The sequence below is a fragment of the Lactuca serriola genome, chromosome 1 (genome assembly GCF_051521515.1).
Source record: "Lactuca serriola cultivar US96UC23 chromosome 1, Lser_US96UC23_V15, whole genome shotgun sequence".
In the NCBI taxonomy this organism is placed as follows: Eukaryota; Viridiplantae; Streptophyta; class Magnoliopsida; order Asterales; family Asteraceae; genus Lactuca; species Lactuca serriola.
Genome location: NC_136408.1, coordinates 51647842 through 51673727, shown reverse-complemented (window position 1 = coordinate 51673727; position 25886 = coordinate 51647842). Strand labels below are relative to the sequence as shown.

General features: G+C 40.5%; 2 protein-coding genes and 1 pseudogene across 2 annotated transcripts; 1 reads left to right on the top strand and 2 right to left on the bottom strand.

The window, feature by feature from the left end:
- The first annotated feature begins 6826 nt into the window (after positions 1 to 6826).
- On the top strand, positions 6827 to 10333 carry LOC145088175 (Pentatricopeptide repeat (PPR) superfamily protein). Its single transcript, XM_079026413.1, has one exon. The coding sequence runs from the start codon at positions 7228 to 7230 to the stop codon at positions 9865 to 9867; it is 2640 nt and encodes an 879-aa protein (XP_078882539.1). The 5' UTR covers positions 6827 to 7227; the 3' UTR covers positions 9868 to 10333.
- Positions 10334 to 12171: 1838 nt separating this feature from the next.
- Positions 12172 to 13076, bottom strand: LOC145054827 (TMV resistance protein N-like). The gene is made up of 2 exons (XM_079003092.1): positions 12909 to 13076; positions 12172 to 12819 (listed from the first exon to the last, which is right to left on the bottom strand). The coding sequence occupies exons 1-2, from the start codon at positions 13074 to 13076 to the stop codon at positions 12172 to 12174; spliced, it is 816 nt and encodes a 271-aa protein (XP_078859218.1).
- Positions 13077 to 20769: 7693 nt separating this feature from the next.
- LOC145054817 (toll/interleukin-1 receptor-like protein pseudogene) lies at positions 20770 to 21443 on the bottom strand (annotated as a pseudogene).
- Between the last annotated feature and the right edge of the window lie 4443 nt (positions 21444 to 25886).

Here is a 25886-nt window from a genome sequence, read left to right as displayed (position 1 = left end):
CAAAAACATAATTAAACAATACCTGAGATTTCGGGCTGTTACAACTCTCCCGCACTTGGATTAGACTTCGCCCTCGAAGTCTCACTCTGCAAATAGTTCCGGATGCTGCTCCCGCATCTCGCGTTCCGGTTCCCAAGTCATTTTCGATCCCTTACGGTGTTGCCATTGAACCAACACCAGAGGTACCTCCTTGTTCCTCAGAACCTTGATCTTCCGATCTCTGATAGCCACTGGTCTCTCCGCGTAATTCAGGCTCGCATCCACCTGAATATCCTCCAATGGAACCACTGCCGACTCATCGGCTATGCACTTCCTCAACTGCGACACATGAAAAGTGTCGTGGATCTGACCCAACTCCGCTGGCAACTCCAACCGATAGGCTACCCGGCCTATCCTTGCAATCACACGAAATGGCCCAATATACCGGGGCCCCAATTTGCCCCTCTTCCTGAATCGAATCACCCCTTTCCAAGGAGAGACCTTCAGGAGAATGAAGTTGCCGACCTGAAATTTAAGCTCGGATCGGCGCCTGTCTGCATAACTCTTCTGTCGGCTCTGGGCAGTCAATAACCTTTGTCTCACTTGCTGAATCTGCTCTGTCGTCTGGAGCACAATCTCCGTTCTGCCCATTACTCTCTCTCCCACCTCTCCCCAGCAAATGGGGGTCCGACACCTCCTACCATACAACAACTCAAAAGGTGGCATACCAATGCTCGAATGATGGCTGTTGTTGTAGGAAAACTCTGCCAATGGTAAATACGCATCCCAACTACCCCCGAAGTCTAACACACACGCTCGGAGCATGTCCTCCAGCGTCTGAATCGTCCGCTCGCTCTGACCGTCTGTCTGGGGATGGTATGCGGTACTAAAATGCAATTTAGTACCCAGCTCCTCATGGAATTTCTTCTAGAACCTGGAAGTGAAGCGCACATCACGGTCTGACACAATCGAGATCGGCACCCCATGCCGAGATACCACTTCTCTCACATATATCTCTGCCAACTTCTCCGCTGAAGAACTCTCGCTGATGGCAAGGAAGTGTGCACTCTTCGTCAACCTATCCACAATCACCCAAATTGCATCAACTCCCCTGGCAGTCCTCGGCAATTTGGTGATAAAATCCATAGTGATCTGTTCCCACTTCCACTCGGGGATCTCCAATGGCTGTAACTTGCCATGCGGTCTCTGGTGCTCGGCCTTAACCCTACGGCAGGTCAAGCACCTCTCAACGAACCATGCCACGTCCCTCTTCATACAGGGCCACCGATACTCCTTCCTCAAATCCAAATACATCTTTGTAGCACCGGGATGGATCGAGAATTTCGATCTATGAGCCTCTTCCATCAAAGTAATACGCGTACCGCCCACGAACGGTACCCAGATCCGACCCTGAAATGTCATAAGCCCTCGACTATCCTTAACAAACTCTGAAATTAACCCCACAACCCGCTCTTTCTTCTGCATTTCTGGTCGCACAGCCTCTGCCTGTGCCCCACGAATAGCGTCCAATACTGGAGTCATCACAGTCAGTCTCAAGCATACATCTCGCAATGGAGTGCTCTCCGCCCTGCGGCTCAACGCGTCGGCTACCACATTAGCCTTGCCTGGGTGGTACAGGATCTCACAATCGTAATCCTTGACCACATCCAACCACCTCCTCTGACGCATATTTAGGTTGGGCTGATCCATCAAATACTTCAAGCTCTTATGGTCCGTATATATCGTACATCGAACCCCATACAGGTAGTGACGCCAAATCTTGAGAGCGAACACTACTGCTCCCAACTCTAAATCATGCGTAGGGTATCTCGCCTCATGAGGCTTCAGCTGCCTCGACGCATAAGCTATCACATGACCCCTCTGCATCAACACTGCACCCAATCCCGAAATCGATGCGTCGCAATATACCACAAAATCTTCCATCCCTTCTGGAAGAGCTAATACCGGGGCTTCGCACAACCTCTGGCGAAGTGTCTCAAAGGAGGTCTGCTGCTCGGGCCCCCATGAGAATGCAACACCCTTCCGGGTCAATCTGGTGAGTGGCACTGCGATCTTGGAGAAATCCTTGATGAATCTCCGGTAATACCCTGCCAACCCAAGGAAGCTCCTGATCTCAGAAGGTGACTTCGGCACCTCCCAACTCATCACCGCCTCAACCTTGGCCGGATCGACCAATATCCCTTTCTGATTGACAACATGTCCTAGAAATTGGACCTCTCGCAGCCAGAAGTCACATTTGGAGAACTTTGCATAAAGCTTCTCCGACCTCAATACCTCAAGGACCTCCCTCAAATGCTCCTCATGCTGCTCTCTAGATCTAGAATACACCAGAATGTCGTCGATGAATACAATCACTGACCGATCCAACATCGGTCTGCATACCCTGTTCATGAGATCCATGAACACCGCCGGGGCATTGGTGAGTCCGAAAGGCATCACCACAAACTCATAATGCCTATATCGCGTCCTAAACGCTGTCTTCTGGACATCCTCCTCCCGCACTCTCACCTGATGGTACCCTGACCTCAGATCGATCTTGGAAAACCAAGACGCTCCCTGCAACTGATCGAATAAATCATCGATCCTCGGTAACGGGTAACGGTTCTTGACCGTCAACTTGTTCAACTCCCGGTAATCAATACACATCCGGTGTGAACCATCCTTCTTCTTGACGAACAGAATAGGTGCTCCCCACGGCGAGCTGCTCGGCCGACTGAATCCCTTCCCCAACAACTCCTGGAGCTGCGAGGACAACTCTTGCATCTCTGGAGGTGCAAGACGATAAGGCACCTTAGCAATAGGCGCGGCCCCCGGAACCAGATTGATACCAAACTCTACTTGCCTCACAGGAGGTACTCCCGGCAGCTCCTCGGGGAAAACATCTGGAAACTCACGCACCACAGGGACCTCCTCAACTGATTTCGGTCTCTCGGGAACCTCCCGCGTATCCATCACATACGCCACAAAACCCTTACAGCCCTGCTGTAGACACTGCCTCGCCCTAGCGGCCGAACAAAAAGCTGATCCCGAACGGGTACCCTCGCCGTACACCGAAAGGACTCCCCCACTATGGTCTCGTATGGTCACCAGCTGACGCTCACAGTCGATGACAGCGCCGAATCGGCTCAACCAGTCCATGCCTACGATGACACAGACATCACCCATCGCAATAGGGATTAGGTCAATCGGGAATTGAACCCCGAAAATCTCTAGTACACATCCCCGAAGAACCTCCGTGGCACAAATCACTTTCTCGTCAGCTATAGAAACTCTCAAAGGTCGACTCAACGACTCACGACTAACGCTGATATGCTGACTAAAGGCTAAGGACACAAAGGACCTACTCGCACCCGAGTCAAATAACACTAAGGCAGGCACAGAGTTCACAAGAAAAGTACCTACGCATATAATAACATAAGCATAACATCTCGACATTAAAATAATTACATGAATTACAACATACCTGCCACAACATCGGGCGCAGCGCGGACCTCCTCCGCAGTCAGCTGAAAGGCTCTCCCCCGAGCCCTCGGGGCCTCGGCCTTCACCGGTCGAGTCGCAGTAGCTCCGGCAGCAGGTGCAGATCCCTGAAGAAGCTGAGGGCACTCGGCCTTCCTATGGCCAGTCTGGTTGCAATGAAAGCAAACCGTAAATCCCTTGGGACACTCCCTAGCAATGTGCCCCTCCTTGCCACACTTGTAGCAAGCACCAGATCGACACGCCCCCTCATGACCCTTGCCGCACTTTCCGCAAGTGCGGCTCTTCGAACCTCCCGTCCTCGCATCGGCGGACTTGGTCCGCTTGGCTGCCGGCTGGAACTGAGCCGGTCGCCGGTCCACCCGCTGAGACTCGGCCTCCTCCCTGGCCTGGGTCTCCAACTCGATCTCGCGCTTCCTGACATTCGCCTGAAGCTCAGCAAAAGTATGGTAGGTGGAGTTCGACACAAACTCCCGGATATCCCTCCTCAACACTCCCAAGTACCGGCTCATCCGAGCCTGATCAGTGGACACCAGCTCGGGGCAGAACATCGCCCTCTCATGAAACTTCCGCGTAATCACCGCAACAGAATCAGTACCTTGCTTGAGGGTTAAGAACTCCTGCACCAATCGTTCCCTCTCCACCGGGGGAACGTACTCATCCATGAACATGGCAGTAAACCCCTCCCATGTCACCGCTGTAGTCTCTGCCAAAGTGAAGTTCGCCGTCACGAACTTCCACCAGTCCTTCGCTCCCAGGCGGAGCTGGTTCAAAGCGAACCGTACCCTCAGGTGCTCCGGGCATGAACACGTGTAGAAGCACCCCTCTATGTCTGCGATCCACCTCATCGCAGCAATCGGATCCTGCGTCCCATCGAACTCCGGTGGCTTCGTGTTGCTGAACTCTCGGAACAGCAACGAGTCACCTCCCTGTGGCCTAGCAGCGGCCACAGCTGCGGTAGCTGCAGCGGTTGCAGCCTCAGTCAACGCGGCGTACCGCTCATCGAATGTCTCCATCAGGGTGGTCTTAATAGACCCAAACATCTCCGGGATCTCAGCCCGGATCGCGGCCGCCACCTCCTCGTGAATCATCTGACGAATATCCTCGTCACTCACACCGCTCGTACTCGCTCCGTGGCGTGGTCTAACCATGATGTCTCTGAAATACAACATAAAACTATCAGAGACTCCTCCGAGTATAATCGCACTCGATACGCAACCCTACTCAGTCCCCGATATCCAGGGATTCTTACTTGGGTCTCCCACTGACCCGGTGTCCTCGGTAGTACGGGCCCAATACTACCGACCACACCGCATCAGTGTTCATCCCAAGTCCTCCTCCCCAAACTCCGGATAGTGAGTACTCTACTGCTGATATGCACTATCTACCCGCATGCTAGCAACGCATCTCATATAGGCAAATTTCCCTAGACTAAGGCATCACAAATCAGGCCACTCTAGTCCTATCATGGATACCTAGTCTTCTAGCATGCATAACAATTCATATCATATAATATTGTAAGGTATTTTGGGGATCTTTACCGTTCGGGCGCTGACTGATCGTACACACTGCTTCTTTCTTGCTTACCACAAAACCATTTACAAAAGTTTATGCCTTTATTTAAAAAGTTTCCCTCAAATCCTCGGTTTGAGTTCAGCTACTCCCGAAGGTGCACCCGAATCCCTCAAACCTAGGCTCTGATACCAATTGTAACAACTCAAATTTTCAAACAAATTTTTCATTTTAAAAATATATTTATTTCCATTCAAAACAAGGCATAAATAGTTTAAGTGTTCTGTCAAATACAAATAATCAAAATCCCAAGATCATAAAAGTAGTCTTCAGTGTGTATCGATCACGCCGGCGCCTTCCCACGGTCCTCGCTAGTACCTGAAATACATGCACAACAACTGTAAGCATAAATGCTTAGTGAGTTCCCCAATATACAACTTACGCACATACGCCTTTCCAGGCCCGACCTTCCGGTCCATGTGTCTCAGGGGACTTCCGTCCCTGCTGGGTAAACCTTCCGGTCCTACCCACGCCGACCTTCCGGTCCATCACACAACATATCGCCTTCCGGCCCATAACATATTGCCTTCCGGCCCATAATATAATCGCCTTCCGGCCCATAACATACATAGCACATATAACAAATAACTTACCACATATAGCATACATATCACATATCATATCCGACCTTCCGGTCACACAGTCAAACCCTTCCGGGTACAGTATAGTGAGAAGACTCACCTCGTAAAAGCTGAAAGCTAGCAAATCCTGAAATCACTCGTGCACAATCCGACGAGCTACAACCTCCCTATAACATCACATATCTCATTAATACTTATATCTTCTAAGTGTGACTATCCCTAAGAAGTCAGACTTAGGTCAACTCTGGTCAACGGTCAACGGTCAACTCGACCGGACTCGGCGAGTACCATGGCGACTCAGCGAGTCTAGACGTCCTCCAACTTTCTGAGATTCCTTATCTACTCGTCGAGTATCCTCCTCGACCCGACGAGTTACCCCTGGAAGAATCGCGGGGCCACCCCGACTCCACTCGCCGAGTCTGAAGAACAACTCGGCGAGTCCATGCCATGCAGACGATCAACTGCTTCCTGAATTACGTATGGTCCCGAGATATACAATCATGAGACTTTCTGGACTTCTAAACACCTTATTACTGGGGTATAAACGTTTGGGTAATAACATAATAACCCATCTAATCACTAAATGGGTTTCATAAACCCTAATTTCGCATACACATCAAAATAACATAAAGGAATCCGAAATATTACCTGGAATACGCCCTCTCTGAGTCTCCAAACCGCAGAACTCGAATCCCTTGCTGTTCCTTTAGCCAAAACCCTTCTCCTCCTTGCCCAACAATCTCTTCAAGCCCTAATATCCTCCAATCTTGCTCTAGATGCCCACAGCCGTTTAGGGTTCCTCTCAATCGACTAAAGACGGACAATGACGGCATATAAGAGCATTATATACGATCCAAAACCGAACGGTTAGGGTTTCTGCTGAACAGCGTCGACTCGCCGAGTCCATATCTGGACTCGTCGAGTCCAGTCGCGGACCCGCGACCAAGTCTGCGATCCTACTCGGCGAGTCTAGGCTCCAACTCGCCGAGTCCCCTCTTAACTCACCCCCAAAACATAATTAAACAATACCTGAGATTTCGGGCTGTTACACTGTGACCACCACTATTTTGCTTCCCTAACTGGCTAGCGTATATACTTATAATTTTAACTGTATTTGCGTGTTTTTTCTATTCTTTTTTAAGCACATGTTTAAATTAATAGAACACAGAAGATACCACACTTTAAGCACAAAATACAATTCCTCTTAAAAAAACTACGAAACACCCCCCTCTGCTCCTCCCCCACCAGTCCACGACCTAACACAACCGTTACTGCAACTCTCCCTCCGCCGTTCTACACAAGGAACCTAACCACCACCTCCCTGAGTATAAATCCAGACCGCTCACACCACCACCGCCATAGAGAACCCATCAGCTCTCCCTCCCTCTCTCTCTCTCTCTCATTGGGTTGAGATATTGAAACGTTAAAGCGCACCACCATCGGAACTTCTCTCTCTGTTCAGATACCACCGCCGCTGTCACCAGACGATTGAAGCTTGGTTTGGAATGAAAATCCAGATCCACTAAAGAAGGATCATATATACCCTGAAATAACGCCAGTCCCCACCGTAGGGAAAATGGACAATATATACTGATGAATGCCTAACGGTCACCGCGCTAAAGAATTACTTCATATGTTCAAGCCACTCAACATCTCTCAGCTTTGCTTTGCAAGTTTCGTTGTCCCGTTTTTCCCCAAACAATACTCTACCCATACACACACCGTTGCCAAACCCTTGACTACTTCTGTGAAAAGAACATTCTCCCACTTATACCAACGATGTTCAGATCGAAAGGACCTTCGTCATGGAAAAGAAGCGCATGCTCATATGATTGTATCTGGGTTCGAACCCACTGTCTTCGTTACGAATTGTTTAATCCAAATGTACTTAAAGTGTTCCAACATGGAGTATGCTCACAGAGTGTTCGATAGAATGCCTCAAAGAGACACGGTTTCTTGGAACGCTATGATTTTCGGGTATGCAGGGATCGGGCTACTGAATATTGCTCAAGAGATGTTTGATTTAATGCCCGAGAGAGATGTGGTTTCGTGGAATACATTAATTTCAGGGTACTTACATAATGGAAGTTATTGGAAATCCCTTGAAATTTTCACGCGTATCCGAAGGGAGGGTGTGGGGTTGGATGCGACTACATTTGCTGTGGTTCTGAAGGCCAGTTTGGGTTTGGAGGATTATAGTTTAGGTGTTCAGATTCATGGACTTTTAATTCGTATGGGATTTGTTCATGATGTGGTGGCTGCAAGTGCAACTGTAGATATGTATGCAAAATGCAAGAAACTGAAGGAATCCATAACCTTTTTCGAAGAAATGCCTGTGAAAAATTGGGTTTCATGGAGTGCTTTGATTGCTGGTTGTGTTCAAAACGATGAGTTTTTAAGTGGCTTAAAACTATTCAAGAATATGCAAAAAGAAGGATTAGGAATTAGCCAATCAACTTACGCAAGCCTTTTCAGATCATGTGCATGCTTATCTGCTTTACAGTTTGGTTCTCAATTGCATGCCCATTCATTAAAGATGGACTTTGGCTCTGATACCATAGTAGGAACTGCAACTTTAGACATGTATGCAAAATGTGGCCAGTTATCTGATTCCAAAAAACTTTTTCACACCTTATCAACCCATAATTTACAATCATACAACGCGATTATCACAGGTTGTGCTCGTTTGAATCAAGGATTTGAAGCATTGCAGCTGTTTCATAATCTGAGAAACACTGATCTTGGTTTTGATGACATTAGTTTATCTGGTGCTTTTAGCGCATGTGCTGTAATCAAAGCGTATACATTTGGACTCCAATTACATGGGTTAACAATCAAAAGTAAGTTCCTATCAAACGTTTGTGTACAAAACGCGATTCTTGACATGTATGGAAAGTGTGGAGCTTTAGCTGATGCACGCCAAGTGTTTGATGAAATGCCAACACGGGATGCAGTCTCATGGAACACAATCATTGCTGCTTATGAACAAAACGGAAACGTACATGAAACCCTTCAACTTCTTGTTCAAATGCTAAGTTCACGTTTTGAACCCGATGAATTCACTTTTGGTAGCGTCTTAAAAGGCTGTTCTAGTCTGAAATCTTTAAAACATGGAATGGAAGTTCATGGTAGAATTGTGAAATCAGGAGTGAGTTTTGAATCTTTTGTTGGAAGTGCTCTAGTAGACATGTATTCCAAATGTGGAAACATTGAAGATGCAAAGAAACTCCATGAAAGAATGGAAGAACAAACTATGGTGTCATGGAATGCAATCATTTCAGGGTTCTCAACACAAGAACAAAGCGAAGAATCCCAAAGATTCTTTTCAAAAATGTTGGAATCGGGAACCAAACCCGACAACTTCACATTCGCGACAGTTCTCGACACGTGTGCAAATCTTGCAACCATCAATCTAGGAACACAAATACACGCACAAATCATCAAACAAGAAATGCAAACCGATGTGTTCATTTCAAGCACTCTTGTGGACATGTACTCAAAATGTGGCAACATGCAAGATTCAAGATTGATGTTTGAGAAAACCGTAAATAAAGATTTTGTGACATGGAACGCGATGATTTGTGGGTATTCTCAACACGGGCTTGGAGAGGAAGCTTTAAGTGTTTTCGAGTCAATGAAAGTCAACAACGTGAAGCCAAACCAAGCGACTTTTGTTTCGGTTCTTCGTGCGTGTGCTCATGTGGGGTTAGTTGAAAAGGGGTTGAGTTACTTTAACTCGATGGCTACTAACTATGGTTTGGAGCCTCAGTTAGAGCATTACTCATGTATGGTTGATATATTGGGGAGGGCGGGGAAAGTGAAGGAGGCGTTGAAGGTTATAAATGATATGCCTATGGAGGCGGATGATGTTATTTGGAGGACTTTACTTGGAGTTTGTAAGTTACAAAAGAATGTGGAGGTGGGTGAGTTGGCAGCGAGTTGGCTTGTGAAGTGGGACCCGCAAGATTCAAGTGCGTATGTGCTTTTAGGGAATATTTATGCGGATGTTGGGATGTGGGAAGAGGTGTCGAAGGTAAGGAAAAAGATGAGGTGTGGTGGATTAAAGAAAGAACCGGGGTGTAGTTGGATTGAGGTGAAGTCGGAGTTGCATATGTTTGTTATTGGGGATAATGCTCATCCTAGATGTAAACAGATTTATGAGAAGTTGGATGAGTTAATAAGTGAGATGAGATGGTTAGATGATCATGATCCCTTTGAGGGGTGGATGGGAGCATAAAAGTTTGGTGGAAACGCCGAATGAATGAAAGAGTATGGGTTGAGTAAGAAGAAAGAGATGAATACATTATTTAGGGGTATTTACAGATTTTCTTTTTTTCCAATTTATGTTAAGTTGATTGAAAAACAGAACACAAAATGATAGTGATGAAGATGAATTCTATGATCCAACAAGAAAGAATTGAAACCATCATAATAGAAAGGCAATCAATATGAATCAATTGAAACAGCTGATTCTTTTTTAGATAAAAAAGGATGCAATCGATGAACAAATCGAAGAATAAAAGAAGCTAGTTGAGTTCTTGATGAAAATAATAGAGTGATTGTTGAAGTTTGATGTTACAAAATCTTGATTAGGGGATGAAAAATGTTAAAAGAAATTTAGGTTAGAACCCAATCCGTAATTTTCATATAAGCATAGGGACGAAAAAAGTGTACTTTACCAAAGCTTATGAAATACAAGCTTTTGTCTTATTTCTCATTACAAATCCAAATTTTGAATAATATAATAAGATTAACATATATTAAGTACAAAATTATGTGATTGGTCTATGTGGTTTGCCAAAAGATGCAGATTCATGACAACAAACATAATGTTGTCTATCTAAGTCTTATTCATTCAGAAGATAGAAGACTCAACAACTGAATGAATAAGTATAGATTAGACCTAAATTAGCAAGGGAAGCTTTGTACTAGTAAATGAACAACAGATGAAGGTGATTAATAGAAAATACAGAATGTAAATATAACTGTTATAATAGTTGTTAAAGCATAGTAGAAGAGACTCACATCACACTGTCGTTAATTTACACCTCTACGTAGCAGTAAAATCCACATCCTGAGGTTTGTATCTCGGATGTAAAGCTACACAACTAAAGAAGCTCTCTTGACCCATAGATGCGCACACCTTTCAACCAAAGAATGCTCCGTCGAAGATAACTTATGCATGTACCTTCTATATCCAACTCTTTTAGACACTCTAAAAGTCCAATTTCGTCGGGCAATCTCGCAACTCGAATAAAATAGCGGAGATTGAGATATTTTAGAAGTTTCATCTTACAGATTTTGTTCGGGAGATTTTGTAAATGTTTACACTTGGTAACTAATAAATCATGTAAACATTCTAATCGGTCAATATCCTCAGGTAACCTCTTAAGCCCACAAGATATAAGTTGGAGAATTTTCAGATGTTTTAATGTATATATGCTATCTGGAAAATGCTTAATCTTTGTATCTGATCTTTGTATCTGACAATGTTAGCCTGTCAAGTAAAGTACAATGAGTAAGATTTAAATACTGCAGATTTGGAGTAAACCCGTGGTAAAGGGACCTCAACTTTGAATGACTGATGTTAAGGGATGAGAGCTTTTGACATCCATCATCGGCCATGTGAAGTTGTTCCAAATCATAACACGTGAGACATAAATCCTCGAGATTGGGAGTCAACCCAAGGTCAAGGGTCCTCAACTTTGAATTAATAAGTTGGAGGGATCTGAGATTAACACATCTATCTGGCATATGAACTTCTACCAAATCCTCGCAAATATCAAGATCTAACACCTCCAGATTTAGAGCCGACTGAAGGTCAAGGGTTCTCTAATATGATTAGGGGTGTCGAACGGGTAAAATTTTCGGGTTTCGGGTAGAACGGGTCGGGTAGAACGAGTATTTCCTTAAGAAAATAATAGCCGATACCCGACCTATATTGTAATTCGGGTTTTCGGGTTTCGGGTATTCGGGTTTGAGGTCGGGTCGGGTAATTATCGGGTATACCTGCAATTTTTTTAAATGACACTTATTGATTATTTTTAATTTTTTTTTTTACATGTTAGTTGGTTTAATAAAGAATTGGGTAGGAAAATACTCCATACAATTAACAAGTACATATATAATAACAATACAAATTATTATAATATGTTATGTACTTTTTTAATTCTATTCCGTGGGATAGTGAGAAACTGAGAATTGTGATGACGGTTCAGGACTTCAGCTTCAGTGTCATATTCCCTTTGCAAGTTTGCGTCGACTGTCGAGCCGTCGTTAATAAGAAGGAAACGAAGGATTTTGTTTTATTTGAAGTGTGCGTACGTGACTGCATTGTATATTTGATATTATTTAAAAAATGAATTCGGGTATTCGGGTATACCCGAAAATAAATATTCATACCTAAAACCCGACCTATATTATTATCGGGTTAACCTATTACCCGAATGTTCGTAGCCGTTACCCATTTTACCCGACCCATTCTACCCGAATTCAGAACGGGTCGGGTGGGTAGAACGGGTATTGGGTTTTTTCGACAGGCCTAAATATAGTCATGCATGCCCACATGCTTACCATCAATGGTTATGAGAGATCTTTGCTCAAGAACTCTTAAACCATTTCTAGCGTAAAATCCATAGCTTTCAAGTGCTTCTAATGCCAAATGTTTTGGCTCACCTTGCAGCAAGCATGCGACATCCAAAAATATTTCTTTGTAATCCTCCTCTAGACCTATATAGCTTAATTCCAACTTTTTCATAGTTTCCATTAATGGAATTATTTTTAGCCTTTCTATGGCATCCATCCATTCAAGCTCATTTTTACCACAAAGAAACGAACCCAAAACTCTTATTGTCAAAGGAAGACCACCAGCATAATGTATGACTTGTTTTGATAGTCGTGTATACCTTTCAATTGGAATCACTCTCCCAAATGCATACCTATTGAAGAGGCAAATTCCTTCTGTATCGGATAATAGTTTGACATTACAAATCAACTTCATTCCGTGTGCTACAAGAACTTGCTCATCTCTTGTTGTAAAGATAACTGTACTTCCCGGTTTAAACCAATTCGACTCACCGACTAATGCCTCAAGCTGGTCTATATGGTCCACATCATCTAGAACAACAAGGACCTTTCTACTACGCATCAGCCTCTTGATGATGTTTTTCCCATCATGAACACTACTTACCTTGACACATTTTTCATTTAAGACATATGACAGGAATTGATTTTGCAACGATTTCAACCCAGCATGGAAGCCTTTGAAACTTCCTTAACATTCTCAATGAAGCATTTACCTTGAAATTGATTATATATTTGATTCAAAACCGCTCTGGCCAAAGTCGTCTTCCCACCACCTCCCATCCCCTTGATACCGATCATGCCAACATCATCATCAAAACCACTTCTTAAAGATGATACCGCATAATTGACCCGTGTCTCCATGCCTACTAATTTTTCGTTAATGACAAAATTGATGGAGCGTAATGTTGGATTAGTGTCTAAGTCCATAACTATTTTGGTATGTACTTGACCCGATTATGAGCTTGGTCCTTTTGGGTTGCCTTCACCATAGCAATATGTAGGATGATTTAAGGAGAGAAATGTTTAAATATGATTTATTAATATATTATGAGAATAATATATTAAAGGAGAAATCATATTGTTTAATTAATATTAGTCAAGAATTAATTGATAATTAATTTTGTGGCTAAAAGAGATTAATTAAACTTAGGGGACTGAAGTTGTAATTATAAGATAATTATAATTAGGCTATGGATCACCTAATAAAATATAGGTTGGACGAATTCTATGGGAAGCCCATTAGAAATCGTCCAAGGGATATGTTTAAGGAGTCCGTGGGCTGCTTAGGGCTTAAGCAGTCAGATTAGGGTTTCCTAGTTGTAAACCCTAATAGCCTACATGTATATAAAGGGCACCTATGCCCCAAAAACGTGGACAAGTCTTTCTCTAGGGTTTCTAACCGTTTTTTGGGCAGCCTCCTTTCTTCTCCTCTTCATCCAAGTTGTATATGGTGTTTGTGACTCCATTAGAGGTGCAGCACTTGAGGCACCAAGCTTTTGAAGCCAATCCAAGCAAGGAATTGATTGTTATTGCTATATAAAAATCAAAGGTAATTCTCTAAACCCTAATTCAGTTTAATATATATTAGATCTAGGGTTTATTAGTCTTGGATTCATTGCATGTACAATAGAGAAATCTAGATCCAAACATTAGGGTTTGTATGAGCACATATGATTGTTCTTATGCCTAAAACCCATCAGTGGTATCAGAGACTTGATTGGTTTCTGTTGTATGTCATGCTATATATTGAATTATTTACTGAAAATCGATTTTTTGGCCTCTGCCCGACCTGACTCGGCGAGTCCAGGGGTCAGACAGAGGGAATATCGGGAATTCTTGCTGTTTTGCTGAAGGATCAATACCAAAAACATATTTTGATGATAAAATTCGATTTTTATTATATTTGGATGATTATCCTTCATAAAACAAAAGATAATTTCAAATCTTTTGAATAATAGTTTCCTTATATGATAAATATGGATTATTTAAATTATTTGGTAATTATCTTATGAATAAAATGAGATTAGGTCAAATATAGATAATCTCCAAATTAATTATTTAATTTATGTTATTTGTTATTTGATCCCTTATGTTTAGAAAAGTTTCAAAACTTGCCCTCAAGTTTTGGAATTTAAATTTTGATTAAAAAGTTTAATTTTGAAACATTTAAATTCTGAACCCTAATGTTTTGAAATGTTTCAAAACTTGCCCTCAAGTTTTGGAATTTAAAAGTTGATTAAAAGTTTAATTTTGAAATGTTAAATTCTAAAACCCTAGTAATTTGAAAAACTTAAAATCACACCCTTATGGTTTTATTAATTAATTAAAGTGTATAATTAAAAGTGATTTAATAAACCCATAAAGTTTGGTTTACGTTTAATTAAATTAAAAGTATAATTTACTAAGTTAAACCACCTAGTATTTTAAAAGTGTAAAATACACCCTATACTATATATAACACTAAAAGTCTAATATTATATATGTATGAGTAAACAGTCAGTCTTACCGTTAGTATGCTTCATTCACGAAACTGGTCTATAAGGGGTGTTTAAGGAAATTGCCTATAAAATGGCGATTGAATGGGTATCCACTCTTACCCACCGCACTCTTGACTAGTGGAGGGTCGTTAGCCGAACGGGTAGGATAGGACTGAAACCTTCCATTATAAGTATAATGAAGTACAAAGTAACTAAAGGCTTATACAAATTCCCAAATCATAGTTACTTTAGGAAAAATGTGAAATTGTATGCTAATCCATAGAATTACACTTCGTACCCTTGTCCAACGTTAGTGGAGCGTGTGTGGTTAACCGACACACTAATTTGGGGATGACATTGGTAGCGAAGGGTGACTCGATGTTTGTCATAGATCAATGGAGCGTGTGTAGCTAACCGGCACCTTAATTAGGTGATAGTAGCATTGAGTGCACCACGTGATTCGTATGGTTATTCACACCTTGTTTGTGATCCTCGGCATCCTAGTCACAAATAGTAAGGCATAATCGAGATTAAACATGCCATTGAAAAGTTCAATGAATCTCAAAAGATCTAGGAGTTTCAATTCATTTAAAACTTAAAATTCCTTTCGTTTTTCATGGTGGAAATTGGTAAATTGTCATTTACCTACCTTCAAATATTCCGCAACTAGATTATGGCATCCCTCCTCTAGGTTGTAGAGTATTGTGTTGGATCCTAGCTTGATGATTCATTTGGGTGTTGCATCAAGAATTCTAATCAACTTGACTTGAACTTCCTCCCGTTTTGTAGATGTCTAGTTCTGACAATCATGGTCTTCCCAAATCCCATGGAACAAGTTTTCCAAATGAAGATGACGTTCTGAGATACGATCAAGGAAATGAGAGTCATGCTTCACTTCCTCCACCTCCTCCGCCTGTTCTCCCTAACCCACAAGTTCAAAGGCTTGAAAATTTCAAGCTCCCTTAAGCCCTTTTGGCAAGTAAACACGAAGATGGGAAACCTGTGTGTGCACACATCTTAGAGATGAAGTCACACATTGATAGGTTAAGCATGTTGGGTGTCGAGATCTCAAGTGAGTTGGCTGTTGACTGGGTTCTTCAGTCACTTCCTGAATCATATAGTGAGTTCGTTAGAGAGTACTATATGATGGATCACGAAGTGACCCTCATTGATCTCACCTATTTGCTTACAGCTGTTGAATCAACAATGATTTGGCATGTTGGTCAAGCAAATTTGTCTGGTGAATCAAACTCCCAAACTTCAAGGGACACTGGCAACATTGGAAGTCCAGAAAGAGCTAAGTCTGTGATTGTCCGATGTGTTGTGCCAAAGGACTCCATTTGCTTTTATTGCCAAGAGAAAGGGCATTGGAGACGAAACTGCCCTAACTACCTGAGAGATCTAAGAGATGGGAGAGTCAAGACGTATGGCTCTGCTTCAGGTAAAATCCATTAACTAACTCTTTTAAGTTCCTATTCTAGATTCTTAATACATGATGTGATAAGATTACATTTTGATGTTTTTGTAGGATCGAAGAAAAGAGAGGAAGCTTAAGGGAAGAAGTGAGCTGAATCTGATCGTGAAGAAATGGATTTCGATCGCATTACTTGAAGATTGGATTCTTGAGCTACTACTTGGAGTTATAATAGAAATATGTAATGACATAGTTTTTCAATTGAATTGCATTATAAGGACAAATTTTTTCCGCAATAAAATGAATTTTGATTTTATCTTATTTATTTATCCTTGCAATGGCATGTATGAAAAATTGATGTTTGAAGGTTTCTATTATTAGCAATAATGGATTTGATTCTTAATTGTATTATTTGTGGAAATATCAAAAGTTTACCAAATAGGGAGAGTTTCTCATCGCCCAAGTTTCAATTGGACAGAAACTTGGAATCATGCAACGTGTATTGTATGATGAATGAAAAACTTTCACATTTGAGAAATTTAGACTAATTCTTTGACAAAGTTTCAGTTGAAGGACTAGGAGATCAAGTACACTAGGTTGTGCGTTGATCAAGTCCACCACAAGAGTGACAAAGATATTCGTCATGATTTACTAAAGTTTAGTAAATATGATTATACTTATAAGATTAAGTGTAATTCTGAATTGATTGAAAGAGTTTCAATGAATAGTAGAACGAATAAAGAAGAATCAAGTAGGCAGAAAGATAAAAGTTTCTCTATTCTAAGAAGAAGGGAGAGTACCTTTTATTGTGTTTTATGATAAGTCTTAATGATTAAGGACCATGTCTCAATTGATCCTCTAAGTGAGTCTTAGTGCAATTGCATGTTTAAGAAGAGGAATCGAGAATTGTAGAAATGGTTAAATCAAGAAGTCAATCATAATTCGTTCCAATATCAAGTCTTAGAGTCAAGATTGTGACTTGAGTAAAAGGTCTTTAGTAGGTTTATAACACTTAAAAAATGTAGAATTTGGAAAAAATTTCTTATTCTTAGAAACTGGTAAGTTGTGATGTCTTCGATAAGACAAAGACCAACTAGGACCAATTTGTGAATTGTTTTGTCTTGATAAATGCTACACCAACTCTTGAATATTTGTTTATCAAGAAATGTTTCTTGATAAGAGAACCTTATATGTCAAGGAGTCAGTGGGAGTTTTAATGTTTTTTTAAAAGGTTTCGAAAACAAATCAAGAATAAACCTTATCGATCATCACTAGCACACGACTTGAGGTTTGCAACCTATTGTGTTGACATTATTTTATTTCTGTGCCATTCCAATTGAGTTAATTATGCATGTGAGTTCTATGAGTTCTCATTTGAATGCATAAAGACAAAGCACCTTGATCAATGGAAAGTACATTGATATGTAAGGATAAGTTGCTAAATTACTTGGAAGACATGGTGGGCACTCGTGTTACCATAAGGCAAGAAATCAAGATTAAGAAAGTTCAGTCCATATGAGTTTAGATTTGTCACAAACTTTGGTTTTGGCAAATTCACATGGATAGGAACTCATACACCATAAAATCTAAGTGTCATAAGATTCCCTCCTTCATGAAAATGACTGTGAGGAAATACTTTCACTAAGAGAGATTTTAAGAAGATAGCGATTGTGAAAATTGTATTCTCAAATTCGATTATGATTACGACATCCCTTTCCATAGTTCGAATTGTGAAATTTGGCAATTAGTTTCAACATTTGGAACTTAGTAACATAAGTTCTGAATTGTTTAAACACACATATGAGCTATCTAAGGCAAATGTGTATAAGTTTAAGAAGCTTAGATAAAGGCTTATCGAAGCATCTGGTATTAGAAATATGAATTTCAGAAATTCAATAGGCATTGTTTTCTGGAAGTTCATTTGTTTTCTGAATACAAGTCAAAGCTAGTGGGAGCATAAGTGTTATGCTTATATGATAATAATCATCATGATAGTGGGAGTATAAGTGTTATGCTTGTATGATTATTATGGCAAGTATTGCAAGTTAGCACTATTAATTATAGAAAAATAAAGATTCAATTTGCAAAGTTGCATGGGTTGAAAAATTGTTTTGCTATAATTAAGGGAGATAATATTATACTTCGTTTCAAAATCTAAAGCTTAGATTGAGAAATTTTAATAAATTTAGTCAAAGGATACATGGTGTGTTCTCAAATTTCGATTATGATTACGGCATCCCTCTTCATAGTTCGAATTGTGAGAACGTGACACATGAAATATTATGGCAGAAGATTGATAAAGTATCATATCTTTATGTAAGACATTATGCATCGTGTCCCATACGCTTTGGGTATAGGATCGATTGCAAATGCTATAATATTTGACCATTCTAAAATTTTCCAAATGTCTAGCGCATTAAGAGGGAAAAAAAGACTAGAATCGGTTTTTGACTAAATTTATTAAACAACTATAAAAAGACAATCTAAAGTTCGCTAAGGATTGGTCACTTGTGAGTAGTTGGAAGTATGGTATTGGATGGACCATATCGACATTATTATGAATAGATAAGATTCTATTAAGAATGAGTTGTCATATGGCAAATGTGGAAATGTTTCCATATTCAGAGTTGGATATTGAGAGTCTATGCCTAGATTAGAAACTTTTATGCAAGAAGGATATTCAAAGGAATGTACTTTGAATGTGAGACTTCACGTCTGTGGAATTGTCTTGTAACAATTTCTGATAGAGTACTTTGTAATCTCATTGACCAAGTCTTGGTGACTTTTGTGCTATGGCTTTGCGAAAGGATCGTTGCATAATAGGTTAGAATCTAGCATATTCTAGTAGTGGCAAGAACCTTGTGTTCTTACACTAATGGTAAGGATTAAGAATTGTGAAATGAGCATCATTGAAATTTTTTTTTCAATTGATCTATTTCACAAAGCATGGACCATAGGAAACAAAGTGTGCATGCTTGGAGCATGGGACAAATTTTTGTTATTCAAGTAATGAGTTGGTTATCCAAAACATTGATAAATAATGAGTAATCAATATGGTGGATAAATAGAGGTGTTTTATTTACGCTCACAAGTTTGGGGCCGTATAGGATTAAGTATTATTGTTATGTTTCGGTTTGCATGTTTTGACTTCCAGAATAACTAGGTTATTCAAACATCCATAGTCGGTCATACGTTGGGAGTAGGTATGAATAAAGACTGTCATGAATCTGTCTATAGACTGTCTGAAGTGTTTAGACATGGCACAAGTTTGCTGCAGAGTTCATGAGTGCTTTGATAAGATTAGAGTATTGGATTAAACCCATGCTCACTTGAATCACTTCATGGATTTATCACGAGTGATTAGTGAGACGATAATATTGTATATTCTTGAAACCGAGACGTGTGAGTTGTTATTTGTTGGTCGCTTGCACATTGATAATAAGTAAACGCACCAGTAACTTGGTGTTATAAAACTTATTGTTGTGTGTGATTCGATCAGTAAATGCAAGCGAGCATTTGAGTTGAAGTTTATCCATTCCTTTTACCCAAAGTGGGATAAAAGCGATATCTGTGGGCCTCTCGATGATTTAGTGATGACACCTAAGCGCTTGACCAAGCCGGGACTAAGTTGATGTGTTCAATTGTAGTCTGTTATTAGTCGTCATAAATCGGAAGTCGGGGAATAGTATAGAGAGAATGATTGAAATTCATGTCTTATGTCTATACGATATCTTGAGAATAGAGGAATATATAATCCCTTATCTAACGGACACGCTATCTGATAAGATCAGAGTTGACAGCGACTTTTGAAAGCTACGATTGCTGATCAGGTTCTGAAGTCATACGGAAAATAGTTATTAGACTTATCCAAGTGGGAGACTATTGGATTAGTGTCTAAGTCCATAACTATTTTGGTATGTACTTGACCCGATTATGAGCTTGGTCTTTTTGGGTTGCCTTCACCATAGCAATATGTAGGATGATTTAAGGAGAGAAAGGTATAAATATGATTTATTAATATATTATGAGAATAATATATTAAAGGAGAAATCATATTGTTTAATTAATATTAGTCAAGAATTAATTGATAATTAATTTTGTGGCTAAAAGAGATTAATTAAACTTAGGGGACTGAAGTTGTAATTATAAGATAATTATAATTGGGCTATGGATCACCTAATAAAATATAGGTTGGACGAATTCTATGGGAAGCCCATTAGAAATCGTCCAAGGGATATGTTTAAGGAGTCCATGGGCTGCTTAGGGCTTAAGCAGTCAGATTAGGGTTTCCTAGTTGTAAACCCTAATAGCCTACATGTATATAAAGGGCACCTATGCCCCAAAAACGTGGACAAGTCTTTCTCTAGGGTTTCTAGCCGTTTTTTGGGCAGCCTCCTTTCTTCGCCTCTTCATCCAAGTTGTATATGGTGTTTGTGACTCCATTAGAGGTGCAACACTTGAGGCACCAAGCTTTTGAAGCCAATCCAAGCAAGGAATTGATTGTTATTGCTATATAAAAATCAAAGGTAATTCTCTAAACCCTAATTCAGTTTAATATATATTAGATCTAGGGTTTATTAGTCTTGGATTCATTGCATGTACAATAGAGAAACCTAGATCCAAGCATTAGGGTTTGTATGAGCACATAAGATTGTTCTTATGCCTAAAACCCATCACGTAATTCTAATGAAAGCTCTTCAACAATTTTTTGGATAAATTTAGCTTCATGTCTGTATTTTAAAGAAACCCTAGTCATTAAATTAATGAATTTTCATGTTCAATCTTTCACAAACGAGAGTTTGAGTTAGAATTTGATAATAATAGATACAACATAAGATTCCATTGATCAAGGAATTACCCATCAACAATGTTCTTCAACTCCCACCTGACCATATTTGCAGCTTCTTTCAGAGCCTCTCTCCATTTTCCAGCAACCTCTTTGTTTCCATGTTTGGCAAAGGCTTCTCTAATTGCTCCACTCTGTTTGCGGACTTCTGAGGGTTCCACGTCATAGAAGACAGGGTAAGTTGTATGCTCGGTTATCTTCTGACATTCTATTATCTTCAACTGCTCATCCAAGCACCATGACGAAGATGCAGAGTTCTCTGAGAATACAATGATGTAGAATTTTGAGTCTTCAATGGATCCTAAGAGCTCATCACTGATCCTTTCCCCTTTCTTGATTCTCTTGTCGTCCGTGTAAGTGTAAATGCTTTTTTGCTGAAGAGCATAATAAATATGATCGATGAAGTTGTTGTGTGTGTCTTTACCTCCGAAGTTCAAAAACACATCATACTTAAAGCTTTTGTGAATCGATGAATTTGAAGAAGACGCCATATATTGAAGTTATGCTTGAAGGATCTTAAATATCAAACCATTGTTGGGGAAAATTTACACACTTATCAATTGCTAAGAAACTTGATGAAATGGATCAACTATCAACCCTCAAGACTCAAGAGTGATTGATCATGTGATGTGCTTGTATGGAAAAACTTTGGAGTTGGGTGAAAAACAAAAGGGGCTTGTTTGGTCAAAGGAGAAGATAAGATTCTTATTTGGAAAAAATAAGAATCATTATTGAGTTAAAAGTTTTCAATTTTAGCCCTTCTCATGACGTGAGGAATGCTTGTCACGTCGTGAGGAGTAATTTAGACCCGCACATCATTTTGAGGCTCACGACGTGAGTAATCCAGTGCTCACGATGTGAGAGCAGTCCGAGGACCAAAAACCCTAATTTTCGGTATTTAAAGGAAAGAGGGGGCTAGGGTTGTCCACCCTCTAAGCCCCAGAGAACCCTGAGTTTTATCATCCTTAAAGTTCTTAGCCAATTTGGTGCCATTTCTAGCTTGTAGAAGGAGAGAAGAAGAGGAAAGGAGTAATCTAGTGGTGGAGTGGAAAAAGTAGCAACATTATCATCACCTCTTCTTGCTTTTCGACCTTTGTAAGTATCAAAGATCCAAAATTTATTACATTTCGTGGATATATCTAGGATTTTGTCCGCTTTTCTTCATGTTTAGCATGCTTGAGTGAAGTAAATCCATAAAGTTAGTAACTTTATGGATTCTGTAACACACAAAAACTTCAAACCAATTTAAACTTTCAAAAACAACCCAAGTTCCATTAGTTATTACAAAGAGGTTTCCAAATAATTTATTATCAGAGTATCCCAGAAACAACATCATAAAAGTGAGGAGCGGTACGATCACGTCTTTGCCTTGCCACGATCTCCTGATGTACCTGAAACAATAAACTGAAACTATAAGCCCGAAAGCTTAGTGAGTTACCCCCAAAATACCCATACACATACAACCATGCACATATAACAATGAACAAAATACTATGGGTCCAGTCAACCCTCGGGTTGGAATACCCCTGGCCCTCAACCATCGGGTTGGAATGCCAATATACGAGTCCAATCATCCTCGGGATGGAATACTCTCGGCCCACAACCATCGGGTTGGAATGCCCACACTCCTACACATACAATAACTACTATGGGTCCAATCATCCATCAGGATGGAATACCCCAGGCCCTCAACCATCGGGTTGGAATGCCAACCTACTATGAGTCCAATCATCCTATAGGGATGGAATACTCCTGGCCCACAACCATCGGGTTGGAATGCCCATATACTAACAAACATGTGCACATATTGGATAACCATATAACAGTTTATAGAGACAACTACTATGGGTCCAATCATCCATTAAGATGGAATACCCAGGTCCTCAGCCATCGGGTTGGAATGCCCACCTACTATGAGTCCAATCATCCTACCGGGATGGAATACTCCTTGCCCACAACCACTGGGTTGGAATGCCCACCTACTATGAGTCCAATCATCCTACCGGGATGGAATACCCCTGGCCGACAACCATCGGGTTGGAATATCCACCTACTATGAGTCCAATCATCCTACACGGATGGAATACTCCTGGCCCATAACCATCGAGTTGGAATGCCCACATACTAACAAACATGTGCACCTATCGGATAACCATATAATAGTTTATAGAGACAACTACTATGGGTCCAATCATCCATCAGGATGGAATACCCAGGCCCTCAACCATCGGGTTGGAATGCCCACCTACTATGAGTCCAATAATCCTACCGGGATGGAATACTCCTGGCCCACAACCATCAGGTTGGAATGCCCACATACTAACAAACATGTGCACCTATTGGATAGCCATATAATAGTTTATAGAGACAACATACTAGGAACCTATCATCCTCGGGATGGAATACCCTCCACTACCAATCAACCAAGTACACATATACCAGGTAATCTCCTACCAGCATACAGACAATTAGACCTAACTATAGGTCACTAAGCATAACCACATCCAATCTACCAGGATACTGATCTATCATGTCACAAACGTAACTATCTCAAATACAAATCAAAGGGCCGACCTTGGTGCCTTAGACCCTTGAGTATAGTGCGGATAACTCACCTTGCAAATGCCGAACTGAAGAGATGAGATCAAAACTCCCGATCATCGCCACGAACACCACCGCCTAAAACTTCATTGAAACCATAACCATCAGAGCCCAAATTACCAAAATACCCCTTTGAAGTCAAACTGGTCAACTCTTGGTCAAAGTCACAGTCCTGGTCAAAGTCAACCTTCCTGGTTGACCCTACTCGCCGAGTCATCCTAATGACTCGCCGAGTTCATGAACTCAGAACCCCACAATTCGTTATTGGACTTGCCGAGTCACCCCATGACTCGTCGAGTCCTTCAATCCGAGTCCTAGCCTGTCCAACTCACTAAGTCACCACTCAAATCACTGATTTGCATCATAACCAATTGGTTTAGGGTTTGCGACCCAACTCGTCGAGTCCAAGAACAGACTCGCCGAGTCTACTTAAGTCATCCCTATTCAGACGATTTCAGACCATCTCACTGCTTCCAACTCATAGATCTGGACTCTTAGGGATAGTTCCACACGTAAAGTTTCCAACTTTACGTGCATGCAAGGCAATATAGGCTCAACACAAGCTAGAAAGAAGGTTCAAGACAAGAATGCTCTTATACATGCACAAAGGCTGATATTTTATGCCTCCATGGACCAAGATAAGTCTGGATCTGAAGTTGCAACCCCGGATCTAGTCCCAGAACCCGAGATGGATCTCAAACATGCTAAATAGCTGATGTGTGTAAATTCAACTAGTTTTATCCCTACTTTTTATTAATAATTTGAGCACACAAAGGCAGTGAACCTGTCTTTAAGTGGTATAGATTGATAAGTAAGGTATCGAACTCAGGGAACGGAAATTAAACTAATAGCTAATTTTAACTAAAACAAATAATAAAAGTAAATGGTTTTTTCTCTAGTTTTGCAAGACTAGAAACTTAAACAAACTAAATTTAACTAATTAACTAAAGCAACAACTATTCACCAAATTTGATAAAGATGTTTCTATTTAGGTTCAACCAATTCACTCCTATGGTTATTTAAGTTAAGGTAGATTAATTGCTATTGGTTACCAATGATAGTAGTTAGGTTCATGTTCATTACTCCTAACCCTTAGACAATTAACTAATTTAAGCGTTGATCAAGTGTTTAAACTAATTAATTCCCTAGATTAATTATTTGGATTAAATAAGATTTGTAATGGTCAATTAAGTTATTAATTCAATTAACCTCTTGTTGATGGTTTCTCAAACAAGCTCACACATTAATCTTCCTATTTTCTTATTAATCTTAGTTTCATAATCATTAATTCTAAGCATATATTTTAGCATTCACATAGACATATGAGGTTAACAATTAAGTGATGTTCATGCAACCTAATTGCCTTCCAATTAACAGAAAATAGTAGTGATTAATACATAAGGTTCTTTAACAAACTTAATTTAATAAATCACCAATAGACAATTAAACAAGAATCAATAATTAAACCATAGGAGTTCTTTGGTATTCCCCAAACAGAAACAAAAACGAGTTTAGCTCATAGTTGCAGTAGAAACAAGCATAAAAACAAAGTTTATGAAAGCAAACATGTTTAATTCCTAAGTCTAAGTGGTAGAATTAACCTAATTGCTTGAATTCTTCCAACTCTTGAAGCCTAGGGTTCCTTAGCGCCTTCTGAACCTTTTAGTCGCAACTCTCTCTTCAAAACTCGCCAGGAATGCCTTCTTATGGAATAAGGATTCGTCTTTTATAGATATCCTCAAACAGAGGGTACTCGACGAGTAGCAGAATAAACTCGCCGAGTAGGTCAATACTTATCCGTCTCTAGATCAGCAGTCGTACATATCTCCTGGCATCTCATCGCGTACTCGCCGAGTAATGCCGACCTACTCGCCGAGTAAGTCTCTCTTTCCATTCTTTAACCTTCACTTGCTTTCCCTTTTCTCCTTTTTGCCTCCAAGCATATCTTTTGGACTGAAAACACAATTCAAAGCATTTTAAGTACCTTTTTTCCATATTATTCTCATGACTAACCAAAAATAACCAAGAATATATGTTAAATAATTAGCTAATTATGCACATATCAAAATACCCCACACTTGACTTTTGCTTGCCCCCAAGCAAAACTAAATTTTAAACACATTAAAATCACATTAATAACTCCAATCCTTCCCAGCCATTATGCCAAGACCGCAACGCATGCATTTGTGTCTAAAATTCCTAACAACCCCCATACTTCAAATACTCACAATCCTCATAAACATTCGCCCACTCACCCCGAACTATGCTCATTTTATGCAACCCTCCGAATCCATCCTCAGAAAATCTCTTTACCCTCAAGGTATTTTTAATTG

What these genes read in the sequence shown, in the direction of transcription:
- LOC145088175 (XM_079026413.1), top strand. Translation starts at nt 7,228, where the DNA reads ATGCCTAACGGTCACCGCGCTAAAGAATTACTTCATATGTTCAAGCCA.
- LOC145054827 (XM_079003092.1), bottom strand. Translation starts at nt 13,076, where the DNA reads ATGGAGACACGGGTCAATTATGCGGTATCATCTTTAAGAAGTGGTTTT. An exon ending in GTAAATGCTTCATTGAGAAT is followed by an intron (nt 12,820 to 12,908) that starts GTTAAGGAAGTT and finishes AAATGTGTCAAG; the next exon opens with GTAAGTAGTGTTCATGATGG.